The sequence below is a fragment of the Candoia aspera genome, chromosome 8 (assembly GCF_035149785.1).
Source record: "Candoia aspera isolate rCanAsp1 chromosome 8, rCanAsp1.hap2, whole genome shotgun sequence".
In the NCBI taxonomy this organism is placed as follows: domain Eukaryota; kingdom Metazoa; phylum Chordata; class Lepidosauria; order Squamata; family Boidae; genus Candoia; species Candoia aspera.
Genome location: NC_086160.1, coordinates 49,716,730 through 49,732,039, shown reverse-complemented (window position 1 = coordinate 49,732,039; position 15,310 = coordinate 49,716,730). Strand labels below are relative to the sequence as shown.

The window sequence follows — 15,310 nt, the reverse complement described above, 5'->3', positions numbered from 1 at the left end:
ACAATACAGGCTTCAATACAGACTACAAGCTGAGACTGCCTTGGCTGACTTGATGGATGAACTTTAGTTAGGGATTGTGAAGATGTGTGACTTTGCTGATTCTTCTTCACTTCTCAGTGACTTTCAGTAACACTGATCATTGTATCTTTCTGGATTATCTAACAAATTTGAAAATAGCAAGCACAACTACTCTGTTTCTATGTCTTAGGTAGATTTCAGATACTGTAGTATTGTTTGGACATATCTGCTCCTCAAAAACAGAACTATTATATCCTCAAGGTTATATTATCCAACAGTTTTCAGCATCTGTATGAAAATATGGAGGAGATAAACAGGGATTTGGAGATAGGTGCTATTAGTCTATTGCTTATACCCAGATCTATTTCTTCTTAACATCCTCAGGAAATTGTGTAATTCCTGCAGTTGCTAGCGGGCTAGACAAAAGATAATAAGTTGAAGCCAAAGTCACACAAGATGGAGATGCTAGTTTTAATAGAATTAGTCACTCTCCTCAGAGGAGAAGCTATGCCTGGGGTTGTTTCTGGACATAAATGTCTCTCTGGTTTCCCACAATGTGGCATAAACATAAACAATTACATTAAGTTCATAGCCAAGCTAAAGGATGACTCTGACAATCCTATTTAACCATGAAATCCAATGTTTACAAGGTAAATGTTGAGAAGTTTTTAGACTTTCAACTGTTCACTAGGGTGGAATTACCCTTACTAGACAAATTTAGTTGCCCTACCAAATAAAATGTACTTTTTATTATGTATACCACCCAGAGTCACTAGGTAGGATGGGGGGCTATATAAATGTGATTAAATACATACATACATACATACAGGACATATACATACAGGATAATTCAATAGGGCAATCCAGGGACATAGTAAGCATTAATCCACCTTTATTTGGCTATTAATGGATAGCTTGAGGAATTGCAAAAGTAAAGCTAGGAAGAACTTTGTTCCTCCCCCTCGCCCCATCCCACACACACCTCTGATGTTGAATCCATGCATTTGGGACCAGTAGGGTTCCATTATGGGCTAGAGAAAGTAGTGCTGATGAATACATAATTTCTGTTTACACTGTACAGGGCAGACTATTTTACAGTTACCTCCTAAACCTTCCCTGTTTGAAGCAATGGCTTGAGGAAAACAGGAACACTTTTCAAGCAGATGGCCTAAGTTCTGTAGGGCTAGCTTATCAGGAAACAAATTAGTCCCCCATTCAAAGATTTTGGGAGGAGACATACAAAAACTAAATAAGGCTCAGACTTTTGATGCTAAGTGCCAACATTTGGTCTTTTCCATTATTCTTCATCTTCAGACTGGCTCTGCAATACATACTGAGTCTCTAATAGGTCCTGCCACTACCAAGAAGTTCATAAACTTATTTATTTATCATATGAACTCTGGGTGGCTAACAACAATCAACAAAAACAATATAATAAAATCTTTATAAACCAAACAAAAAGCATAAATTAAAGTAACCATAATGCAGCTTACATGGATAGCTTATCCACTGCATGTCCACCTTACCTAATCAACCTGTCAAACCCTTGAAAACCATAGACCAAAATGAAAACCATCGGCAGCAGATTCTTGCAATTTGTACCAATTTCTGAACACATAAATCCTTTCTTACTACATAAAAGCAAAAAGCATTGCTGCAACTATTTCTGGCTTTCCCTTTGCATTTTCCTATAGTACTGGGGTGGACTGGCTTCAAACCCATAATCCACATATTCATTGAGATTATGAACATTTGACTACCCAGCATGCAAAATTCATTGCTTTCGAGGCCTGACATATCCATTCCTTGCATCTCAGAAGGACATTTTTCCTGTCTTCTCTGTCAAATATGTTGCATAGGATAACCTGTCTAAGAAAGGAGAGGCTTATGATGCTGCTTATCATGACCTTGTTTCCCCATTAATCCTGTAACTGTGCCGAGTTAGATAGTTCCTATTTCAGTCATGTGAAACACAACTGTCTGTGACACATTTTAAAGTTTAAATACCCAATCATGTTCTATAGTTTATTGAATACTACATCAGTCTTCATGAGATGTATAAATCAAATCTGTCATGTATTTTGGACAATCTTCAGAACAGGACTGTACTCGATGACTGGCTTTGTCAACACAAGCTGGAGAAATAGGCCTTTGATCTGCCTGTCTTTGATTATTCGAGCTATTGTATTGCTCCTAAGATATCCAGATGGATCCATTCCTGGGGAATACAATTATCTATTGGTATCTTCATCCCCCCAAACGATCAAAGATATGCAATGCTTTCTGGAATTTTCTAATTTCTACTACCACTTCTCCCCTGAATTTACAGCACATACAAAGTCCCTTACTCATTTTCCGAAAAAGGGACACTGTTCAAGTGGGATTTCAATGCTAAACATATTTTTTCTCTTCCTCAAATAGCCTTTCCTTCCCCTACTCTGCCACCCAGATTCTACGTATCAGTCATATGGCTACCACCCATGCCTGTTGCCTGTTGACAATTCATTTTACTTCCTGATCCAAAGGTCTTCCATTTTCTCCAGAAATTCTAAGCAGCACTTCCTCTATGTGATTATTTAAGAAGTTAAAGGCAAGATTATTGAAACATTTCCTCAATTCAAAGAGATCAGTCTGTCACCATTTTTCTGCAGCTTCAAGTTGCAATGAAGACACACGTGATTTCTCCCATTCCCTACTTTCCCTTCCCACCTGCCTTCTCCACTGAGAAATAAACTGAAAGCTGTCCATCTATGATCTGTTAGATCTAATAACGTTACAAACATCAACTCCAGGTGATCAGAAATCTCAGCAGAGGGGATTTATCACAGCTGACAATTCAAACCTGAAAATATATAATTGTGAACAACTTTCCACAAATTAATGCAAATTCCTCAAAATTATCTGTAAGTCATTTCAACAGCAATGTTTATATTCAATTTTGTTCCTATTCTGTCTCATTTTAATTAACATTTTTATTATGTCCTCAATTTAGGATACAAGACTTGTAATTTTTTTAAAAAAATTAAAAGTGACTGCTTAGAGGATACTTCAGTTGCTTTCCCAAAAAAAGCCACTTTTAAGTTCATTTTTAAAAAAGGATTTTATAACTGTGATATGCACGTAAGCTAGTTGGTCTTTCAACAGATTCATGTATCTTGTTTGTGCTAGAAAGAACAGTCATATTGTTTCACCCTGCAAGAAGTATTTTGGTTATTATTATTACTTTCATATGATTTATGGCTGAAAACACAAACGATGGTGCAAAGATTCAGTGCCAAATTCCCAGATGGCATATAACGTGAGCCAAACTGTGAAAAGTATGTCTAAGTTTTGGTGTATCTGTTTCATCAAAGCATTGGTGGGGGGTAGGGAAAGAGCAAAGGATCCTAAATGTTAAGCAGGAAATCTCTCTCTCTCCATCCTCCCCCCACCCGCATCTCTGAACAGTCTTACCATTCTGAAGCAGCAGCAGCAGTCAAGGGTGTAGCCATGCCACTGAAAATGTGACCCAGGGTCAAAAGTAATGACAGGCATTATCTAAATTAGGGCAGGCAGATTGCAGCTTAAATCACACAGCCAGGGCTCTCTGTGTAGGCTGAAAAGTAAAGTTCCTCTATAGTTTTAGGGCAGAGTTCTTTCTCTTGCTGAATTATATTTAACCGGAACACAGTACAAATTGTAATGTTTCTCCCAGTAGTCACAATGATAAAAAATGACTACAACCTCACTAGAGCTTTCCAGTTCCTTTTTAAAAAAAAGAATAAAAATATTCCTAGAGGAAGAAACCCAACTGAAATAGTTTGGGTCAATTAAAGAAACACCAAACAATAACCAGGAACCTGCTTATTATCTTGATCTCCAGGCTATCATACGTAACATTAATATTTTGCAAGATTTGAAACTCATGTTCCTAAGCATGCCAGAGCGTACTGATCCACCACTGAAATGAGCAACAGCTGCAAATCTAAGCTTGGCAGAGCTGTAAACAACAACAGCAGAGCGTTTTTGGGTTTTTTGTTTTTACCTTCTTGTGATTCTTGTAAACATTTCTGTGGGCAAATCCCTTTCCACAAAGCTTGCATTTATAGGGTTTATCTTCACTGTGTATTATTTTGTGTGCAGTCACTTGATCAAGTCGTTTGAAGGACTTATTGCAAACCTCGCAGGTGTAGGGGCGTTTTTCTGCAGAAAATGAGTGGGGGGACATTTAAGCTCTTGTTTATATTGGGCTAGAAGATGAAAGGCAGAAACATTCATCTCCTCAGAGATTTTTGCAATGAAGTCAACCCAATTAAGATTAAACCAATTAGAAAGACATCTTATGCCCTTTACGTTATACAGTTAAGTCGCTACCCCAAATATAAGCCATGGCGCATCTTGAGAAATTGGCACGTTCTTTGCAACTATCACAGCAAAAACTAAACTCTGATTAATTAGCTTAAATCAAAAGAGAATGACTTCAAAGAGGCAAAGCTTGTTGTCAGGCTAACAATGAGAAAGAGGGCATGACAGTTTAAACATTTTAAGACTTAATTAGTAATACACATAGCATATTCATTTCTATTAAATTCGGTTGTTATGTTTAAGTTTTCAGCTTTCAGTTGCTAGCTGAACTCTAACTACTATACCTTTCTAATCCATAACCTCAATAAACATCTAAAACTCTCTGAAATCCAATTTGCTTCCTTGTTTAAACAAATGCACTTGGAGCGTGCTGTGAAATGCGGATAGCAGATAACAATAAAATTGCTTTGCAAAGTTGAAAATTGTTTTAAAAGAATTGAGGGAAGCAGAACATAATTGAATTTCTGCTACCTATGGAGAATATGCCCTGCTTTAAAGATAACAGAAGCATTTTGCTAATGACTAGAGACCAATAGATATGAATGTCTTCTTCTCTTGTCAGTGTCAGTCCACAAAAACAGCTATCGCTAAAGGTTCATCTCTGCCTCACTTGCATGCAATGATACTAGTAGGGTAACAATCAATTTGTTAAAAACAGTTTGATAAAATTTTAAGAAAATTGTTCATGTTGGTAAAGGTGTCCAAGCTGTAGGTGGGATGGTATGCTGGTGAAGCATAGGCTATATTACAAGTGCTGAGCTTTCTAGAAGGATATGCACAGCCAATTAATGGTACAGCATTAGAATTATACATGTAGACTTAAACTCATAAAGCCATTGAAACTTGTTACTTGATCTAAATCATTTAGGCAGCTACCCACTCAAAGCATATTTATCCAAAGGAGTGTGTGAAAATGCACTGTTTAGAAATACAAGGCTATCTTATCCATATCAAAAGAACTGCATCCAAAAAAAAAGAAAAAAGTTGTCTAGGCTATGAATTCATTATCTAATAGGTCTACTTTTGTCAATCTACACATTCCAGATGCATTTGATGACATTTCATAGAATTATCAAATAGTACGGCCAAGAGTTGTAGCATAATATATCTGAAATGTGTTAGGTCAGGAAAAGCTGTAAGGGCACAATGACCATTTGTTTATTAGCATTTAATACCATACAATTTTTGAAAACTCTAATGTAAGCATGAACCAAAACAATTTAAAGTAATATAAGGAGTTTTATTTGACAATGAAAAAAAGGTTTATCTTTTACCTGAGTGAGTTATCATATGGCGTTTTAGCTGATTGGCTGAAATAAATTTCTTGTCACATTCTTGACACTCAACTATTTCATGAACCTGCAATATGAATGTTTAGTATTAATTTAGCATATTGCACATATGTAGTTACCTTATTTTTATTAAAAAAAAATAACCTGCTTTTCAAAGTTATAAAAAAAATCCCAGTGTGAGCAACAAATAAATGCAATTTACAATAAATTAACTGGAGAACCTGGTCAACTGGTACAAGTGTTGCAGGGCCTATGAAAAAATGAAATCATTTGTCCTCTCAGATTTAGCTAATCGGCCCAGCATTCATTCTAATAATGAAAACAGTTGAGTTCCTATACCTTGTTTGAACATCCTACTGAATCACCACCCAAACTCCTGTTTCAAAACTGAATGTGATCTGCTACCCAGTATCATAACTGATCTATCTGGAAGGATCAAAACAGATACGCCTATATCATTCCTATGTATACCCTATTTACACATAAAATAGCAACACTAGTTTTACTTTAAGAGAAGGTTAGTTAAGTGCTTTTTCACTATACCTGCTTTTCTTTCTTCCTAATTTCAGTTCTGAAAGTTGTATAGAATGAAGTAAGGTGCCTGAAATAATCAGACACAAAATATGTCAGATCCCTCTTTCCCATATACTTTTTTCCTTGCCTTCAACAGGGCATAAACTTATATTTGCCAAAGCCATCTGATTTTGTCCTATCCAAATAATCAGATAAACACAAAGGGATTCCTTATCCATACAAAGTCAAGAGGTGAGCTTGAGTCTTGGTGTCCTCATGGACATATCCATGACGTTTTTTGGTATATCCCTGACACCTTTTGGGATTTTTTTCCTACTACACCCCTGAGCTCTCCCATAACCCTGCTCAAGTGCTGCCAACTGCTGAGGTGCATACATAGCTTGATATAGCTGCATGTGTGAAACTCAGCCAAAAAGCCACTTGCTAATCTGAAAAAAAAAATCAGTAGAAAATAATATTTTAAAGGGCAAGAGATGAGTAAATGAACCATAGAAATTTTGTTTCTCAGTCTGGCTCCTTCCTGGTGGTTTCTGATGTATACTCCATAAACTTGCTTATAATTTTTCCTTAATACTATAAACCTCTAAAAAGATTCTCTAATCCAAGCAGTGTGATCTGACCTTTAAAGACAATTCTAAATACTTGGCTAGTCTTGGAGTTTATGAAGGAATTGGCTTTATACTTCAATGTCTGTGAAAAAAATTTTTTTTGCTTCTTACAGTTAATTTCTAAAAACTATTTTGGAACTTGGGCTAATTCCTTGCCCTGAAATGAAACTCCTAAAAAGTTTCTTAGATGAAATTATGAAATATTACTTTCATTGGACAGTTCATGACATAAATAAAGTAGTCCACCGATAAATTTATGTATAAGAATCCACCCAGAGTCCCTTTTGGGAGATGGGTGGTGATAAATTTGATTAATAAAATAAATAAATAAATAAATAAATAAATAAATAAGAATGTAAATTTCATCCTGCTAGTATTTATGCATTACTCATCATGAGTCTGTATTCTATGAAAGTACTTCATTACCATTTGCAGACACATTATAGGAAAAGCATGTAATTCTGAGCTAGAACATCGTTTTGTATATCTGAGATCATAGATCCAGTCTATGATATATCTAGTTCAAAAGTTCAGAGCAAGACTGACACAAAATGTGTGAAAGCATGAAAAAAGTATTGCCAGTCAGAAGAGAAAGTATTGACTAGATAGTCTAGTCTTATGATACAATGTAAAGCACTTTCATTGTTCATTTGTCAGAAGCAACACAATGAAATTCTTAACATAAGCTAAACACAAGCTTAGCATTTAAACAGGGCCTGCCCTCCCATGAGCAGAATGGTGGGGGACAGGCAGGGTTAAACCAATCTTTCTGGTAGTTATTACTATCAAGAAAGAACAAAGTATTATTTGTTTTAAATAATACAATTACTACAATTTTTCTGATAGTCCAGAGGAAATAGCATATATACAAAATTAAGCATCAACTATTGAAGTAATTTGATATAATTTGATATATAAGTGTTTGTAAGAGTGTTCCTTCTTTTTTTCTCCCTTAAACCTAACATGATAAAAAAATCTGTTTCTTTAAAAATAAAATGTTATAGTTCTTGTAGAAGATTATATGGTATAATCTTTAATCTTGAGGAAGATTATACAGAATAAATGAATATACCAATATAATCCTGAAAGGTGACTGAACAAATATAAATATTCAAACACTGTATGTATGTTTGTATACATACAGATAGTCCCTGTTTAGCTACTGTCTCATTTAGTGACTGTTTGCAGTTACGATGGTTATGAAAAAGTAACTTTGCAACCAATCCTCCCATTTATGATCCTTGCAGGTCTGTAAGGCAAAGGAAAGCTGAAGTAAGATTGTAAGCACAGTCACAGTTTCACTTAGCAACTGCTTTGTTTAATGACCAAGTTGCCAGTCCCAATTGTGGTTGCTAAACAAGTACTACCTGTACACACACACACACACACACACACAGAATAGAACATAGACATCTCCCTTTGCAATTCATTATTAGAATAAAACAACTCAATAATCGTATATTTTATTATATCTACCTTATTTGTCATATGGCTAACTTGTTCTCTATCACCCACTGAAAAAGTGCAGAAAGCAAAACACCTAACACATGAAAGCTCCTTAGTTTTATAGCACCAGAATTCAGTGCCTTGGAGTAAACACTGAAAAATAGTACTGCTTTGCTTGAGACTAACTGCTTATGTAGCTGCTAGGATACTTAGGACAACCTGCAAAGCCTGACCATTATAATAAAAGCAAAAAAAAAAAAAAAAAACGGGGGGGGGGAGAATAGCACACAAAACTCATAATCAAAATGATAAAGTGAGCTTGAGACAGTTGCCAAAATAAAGTTTATTCATACAATTATGTTATCCAACACATTTTTGATACCCAACAACTTTTTAACATAGGCAGTAAGTGCAATTTCTCTACATATAAAGCAACTTCCAAAATGTATTGGTATATGCAGCTGCAACAATCAAAACAGATTGGGAGTATATCAGCTTCAGAATTTGGAGGTACTACTGAACTTAGAAACTTCAGTGTCACACTTTGTTCTGAAAATAAACATGCTTCCAACTCTTAAGAGCAGTAGGTTGGTGTAGCAACACCTAATGAAATGTCAGCCACGATGACATATTTTATCCTGCATAACTTTATCTCTCTCTATCATTGACAGAGGTGAAACAGATACTTTTTTTGCCTAACATCTATAATTAGTCTTCTTCTTTCAAATAATGCTCATAGACAATTAAATGTAAATATTTTAGTACATGATAAATGCTGTTTTGACTATCAGTGCTAAAAATATTTAGTTGAACAAATAGAACAAGAAAGACTTTTGTTAAAAGAAAAAAATATTTCATTTGATTTAAGTGATTATTAAATTATTCTTATGACATACTTATGGATTCAGCATCTATTCATAATTTTGAGCATTATGACTGTACAGTAAAAATGTAATATATACCTAAGGCTAAATTGCTATCTCTAGGATAGGAAAGAAATACAAAATAGTGTTTTGCTTTAACTTTGATTTAACATGATAATGAAAATAAATACTAGACTACTGTGTTTGTCAGCTGGAAAGAAAACCTGGATAATTTGTGTTTGAGCAGCTCTCAAGGGACTGAAGTCTATGGCCTATACCCTAGCAAAGTTGAAACCTACTGGGGGTCAGCCCTCACTTGACTGACCTTTCGATGCTCTTGGAGATTTGTTGCTGAAGAACATCTCTTATTGCATACTGAGCACATCAGCCTTTTCCTAGAGTTTCCTAAAACAGAAACAAAAATACCACCGACAGCTTTAATAAAGAAGTACAAAGGACAGAACCAAATGTTTTCACTGCCTGTGCCATTTTTCACAGGCCATTTGATGGATACAAGAATTTTACACTCTTACTCCATCTCTAACATATTAAGTTACAAGACAGACTCTGTAGGTGTCCTCCAAAGATTTTGCCTATGATATGTTGGCCAAGAAGGGTTTCATTTCTCTAAACAAAGTAACCTAGCATAGTATCTCTATATAACAATAAATTTTTCCATGTACCCTAAAGTAATGCTACACAAGATTACATATATTAGTTATTGTTTTCTAGGAACATCATAAAATATTTGCATAAAGGAAGGAATTAATTGAGAGTTCAAAAGTTATCCTGATCTAGTCTTACAGATTTCAGTATTAATGCATGCTGGTAAGATGCATTAATAGTATAATATAATAGCATTAGAACTAGTATAATATCTGAATCAGGAATAGGCAAGATAAACATCAATATTCTGAAGCTAATTCCAGATATCTGACTCAGAAAGTGTGTTCAGCATTATTATAGACAGAGTTATACTTTCACTGAATAAACAAGTTCACAGCTTGGAAATGTGCTAATTCAGCCCTTTCTTTGATAACCTAAATAATTTGTGTGGCATAAAGCAACTTTCATCACAGGTAAAGCTGGTGAAAATGATACTTTCTCCAAAACCAAGAGAATAGGGCTAGGCGAAGCATTCAGAACAGGTGCTCTGCAAAGTATGTTAGAATGAACAAAGTACCTCTTCTCGAAGGGTTAAAGTAGCTGTGTCCTTTGAAAAGCTCACACAGTCACTTCAGAGGGTATCCCTAGCTGCCTGCATGTGTGTGTTCATCACCAGACACTTGGGTTCACTGGTGGTCCCTGCAGAAGTGTTGTCTGTGGATCTACAAGCATGCACATGAAACTTAGGCAAATGTCCAGAGCAATCATATGACTCTTCAATGGATGCCATTTCTTTAATGCTACACTGAAGGGTGCTTCCTTCATACTGACACATGTTATGAAGTACTTCTATGCATTAACTAACTCTTCAAGAGAACAAATTATTACTAATTAATCAAAGAATCATATTCCACATCCTGCATTCTGAAAGAAGAGACAACAGGTTGTCTTCTTTGTGACAACCTTTTAGGTGCTTCCTTATCTTGTCTTAGTAATTTTCTCAAGTTCTTAATATATACAGTTCTTTAAGATCTTTTCATACATTCTAATCTCTCAATAATCTTTATTACCCTTTTCTGGATCTCATGTAATTTTGCTGAACCCTTCTTAAAACCTTTAAAATTTGAGGTAGGGTCTGACCAAAGTAGAATGGATGGAACTACTACAGCCCAGACTTCTAATTTTTTTTTAAAAAAAGAAGAGCTAAAAATATAATAATGAAAAGAATAATAACAATAATAATGCTTTTAATGCATAATTTTAATGAAATCTAAAGTTGCATTTACCCTCTTTCAGCAACATCACACTGCTGGCTCAGAATCAGTTTGTAATCAACTATCATCCAAGATCTTTTTTTCAAGTAAGTATCCTCATCTGATACCTGTGTACTTTATTTTTTATTTCCTAAGTGAATTTGGTACTTATCTCTGTTAAACTTCATACTGTTATTTTTAATTCACTTCTCCTATCAATATAATTTTGAATTTTATTCCTATCCTATCCAGATTTGTATCATTTGCATATTTGACAAGCACTCCCTCCACCTCTTCATTCAAAATGTTAATGAAAAGACATAACTTTGGTACCCAACTTATCTTTCCCCAATTTGATGAAGAACCATGAATGAGCACTCTTGAGTATATAATCCAAGCCATGCTGGCTATTAGCAAATACAGTATTTTCAGTGAGCTTACAGATCAATCTCTTTATTATTTACATTAGAAAATTCCTAGGTGTCAATATCAGATGAGTAGTTTATAGATTGTTCAATCTTCCCTTTATCCCTTTTTGAAGATAGGAAGAATACTTTCTCTCTTCCAGTTATCTGGGATTTCTCAAATCCTCTAGTTCTCAAGGATTTCTCAAACATAAGAGATAAGGGACTGGCTAGCCCAGTGTTTCCCAACCTCATCAACTTTAAGACTTCCATTCTGCTGGCTAAGGAATTCTGGGAGCTGAACTCCACACATATTAAAATTGCTGAGGCTGAGAAACACTGGGCCAGACCATCAGCTTCAGACAACCTATCTAGTCCTATAAGGCAACATATGTAGTCTTGTATAGTTAAATTCATTTGGACCTTCTATCAGCTTGAAATTTTAATCTTGCCTCTTCACTGTACCCCTCAACATTTGTTGATGGAACAGTTGTTTCTTTTGTTAGCGAAGACTGAATAAAATAGGAACTGAGTATCTATGCCAGTGTTTCCCAACTTTGGCAATTTCATGCTGGGTGAGGAATTCTGGGAGTTGAAGTCCACAGCTTGAAGTTGCCAAGGTTGAGAAACACTGATCTATGCTATTCAGCTATCCTCAGCTTAACTGAAAAAGCCCCTTTCCCCACATTCTTTGCTAACCTCAGCAAATTCTAAACTTTCACTTTCTTGGATATCAATTCTTCAGGTCTGGGCTACATGGACATACACCTCCTTTTTGACAAGGCCTTCTTTCCATTTTCTTTATGTGTTCCTCTTCATTTTCAGATCTTTGCTATGTATCCACATTATCTTCTTTTGTGGGGCTCCATTTTTTAATTCTCACTACAATTGTTGCAATTTGTGCTTTTAATATCTCCTTCTCTGCAAACCCCCACCCATCTTGACCTCCTTTTCCCATCAGCTTCTCATGTCATTTATTGAATTTACAGTATTTTATTCCATTTGTATATTACCAGACTCAGATAATGACTCTGTTAGTTGATATCACTAGTGAGTGGTGATGTTATAGAATGTGTCTCTGAAGCAGGGAAGGGTGATGTGGTAGATTTTGGTAGTGCCACTGGCTCTCAGGATGGAGGGAGCACATTCCAAGGAAGTGGAGGAGATAAGAGGAGGCACAGTCCAGGAGGCAATGGTGGGAAAACAGAGAGGTTCAGAATAGCCCCACCCTAGAGTTCTCCCAGGTTACTTCCCTTAGGTTAGGTGGAGTAGCTTTAGTCTAACAAGATTCTGTCTATATGGTGTGAGCAAATAAAGAACTGAAGTTTGAATGGACTGACTCTTCATTGTTCTTGGGCTGGGCCTGACAGGTATATATCACAGAATTGGCCCAATCAGTTAAATATTGTGGGGAACAGCTGCTGGTGGTTCTCCACTTCTGGGAGGCAAAGTAGCACTTCTGCTATTCTGTGCCGGTGCCACCTCTTTGTAGATAAGACTCAGCCCCTCTCTGTTGGTTTTCAGGAAATTACTGAAAATTAAACTATCTTGATATAATGCATTGCACCATTTCTATGTTTATTGTTATTTTATGTTAGGGGTTTAAGAAGGTGTTTTTAATGGGTTTTTAACTTTGTTATGTTGTCTACCTGTAAGCTTCTTGAGTGAGACTTATCCATTTATAAATAAATAAAACCATGGCTGAGTTTATTATATCCAATTTTCTGAAGTCTGTGATACATTTGACTGTGCTTAGTTTTAGTTTCCCCTAAAATGAATAACTCCAGCATTACATAACCATTTTTCCCCTGATATTCCTCTTACTCAACTAAGGATTTAATCAGCTATAATTTAATAGATTTAATCAGCTATTGATTAATGTCAATCACTCTTCTACCTTCTTAAGAAGAAAGCTGTTGGCAAGAGAAGTCAGGAATTCCCTAGGATGTAGCTTGGCAGAGTATGTCACCTAAAGATGACGGCGTAATTAAAGTCTCCATCACTACTCCTTCACGCCTCTTTGCAATATATGCAGTTTGATTTTGGAAGGTATCATTCACATCTCCTATTAAGGGGGATAATATGAAGCACCAACAACAGTACTCATTTTATTCACTCTTCTACTTATTTAATCCAAATACATTATATAGCATTGCCAAGTTCATTCATTTGGATTTCTGAGCAGGAGTTGATACTCTTCGTATACAGTGCAACTCTTTCCTCCATTTAGTTACTTCTGTTCCATCTGAACAAACAGTAATCCTCAACTGCTATCATCCAGTCATGAGAATCATCCTATCAGGTCTCCATAATACTTATGAAATCCTTTCTGACTTCATGTTCATTTTGCTTATTTCTATACAATATTCTGAAAATTAATGTATAGAAAACAAAAGTCATGAACTTTATGAGCAGCATTCTTTCTGATTTTCTTCTTTGGGTTGTTTCAGAGGCTTCACTTCAGCAGCACTCCCTCTTTCTATAGGGTACAAGTCTCTGTTTGAGGGTTTTCATTTACAAATTCAGCAGAGTTCAAATTAAAACCCTTCTACTCAACCTTGCCATGCTTTGGCTAAACACATTTTACTAGTCCTTGTGAGGTACAATATGTAGAGAGTAAGGAAGGTGACCTTGATGAAAATATGCAGGAACTGTCACCTAGGCAAAAGGGGCTGAAACATTTTTAAGTCCAGAATGATGAGATAACATTGGGAACCAGCTCAAACACCTCCTTAGTTCACTGAGGTATAAGGAAGAGGAGGAGGAAGTGCAGCACAGTAAGACTTGCAAGATTCTTTTTTTTAATAGTATTTTTATTAAAAATTGCAATTACAATGATAAAAAACTAATACAAACTAAAAAAAATAGAAGAATTAAAAGAAAAAATAGAAGGTGCAGAAAAAAATAGAAAAGAAAGAAAAAATAAGAATGCAGTAAAGAAAAAGAAAATATATAAATGACTTCCCGCTTCATCACAAGTATAAACAATTTTTGTAACTTATTACCTTCTCTTAAAATACAACAAATGATCACTTCTTCCCATTTCCCATCTCTTATCTATAAACAAATCCTTATAACCTCATTATTTTAGTCCTGACATCAGCAAAAGTCCATTAAGGGTTACCAGAGATAACATATCTATTTTAACCTTTATCAAATAAACCAACTTTAAATTACTTCCTTTTACTTTTAACAATCTTGGTCTTTAGTCCCTTCAAATAATGTCCTAGAACTTGATTTCTTTTCATTTTTTCTTTGTCCCTTCTCACAAAATTTTTCAAAGCTTTAACAAGCCTCTTTTGTAAATCCAATATAGGAAAATTATCCAGGTCACTCTCTTGGTTTGTTATTTGTATATCCCTTTTAATTATTAAGACATCAGCTGGCTTCTTTTATACATGCAGTGTAGCATTTTTTCCATATCATTCTTGTAGCCTGTCATTTTAAAATCCACTTTCAAATTAATCTCAATCTTGTCAGGTAAAACTGGTTCCTCTTCCATAACATCTTTCAAACATAGTCTGTCTATAGAGGCAGACAGTCTTAAAATTAACTTCTGGGTCCATTGTTCAAAAATATCCTTCAATATGCCAATGTTAAAATTTGCTTCATTCTGTAATTGTAAGTCAAATTTAAGTGTTCTTCTCCTTTAATTGTAATCTTTAGTTCCTTCTAATTCTCTTTAGTGTCCAACCTTCAAAGTCCCATCCTATCATGTATTTTTTCAAAGAATTCAAAACAAAAGCATTTTCCCATGGGAAGAATCCTTATAATTAACTCCAAAATCTTACTTCAAATCCATCTTGACCCTTAGTTCATTTGTAACTTCCCAAAAGTAAAGTTCTAATCACCCTTTTGCTGTTTATTAAAAAAAAATGTTTTTTTAATCCCTAAACTTGTATTTAAAACTTCTTTCACTAAGGAAGGAACCTTGACAATCCA

At 35.2% G+C, this 15,310-nt stretch overlaps 1 protein-coding gene across 1 annotated transcript in view; it reads right to left on the bottom strand.

The window, feature by feature from the left end:
* Positions 1-15,310, bottom strand: part of PRDM5 (PR/SET domain 5) — a 79,994-nt gene that overhangs the window by 39,791 nt on the left and 24,893 nt on the right. Inside the window, exons 8-10 of the mRNA XM_063310195.1 lie at positions 9,431-9,510; positions 5,637-5,721; positions 4,043-4,200 (exon numbers count right to left, since the gene is read on the bottom strand). Of these exons, the coding sequence (XP_063166265.1) occupies positions 4,043-4,200; positions 5,637-5,721; positions 9,431-9,510 (323 nt within the window). The remainder of the gene's footprint in view (positions 1-4,042; positions 4,201-5,636; positions 5,722-9,430; positions 9,511-15,310) is intronic.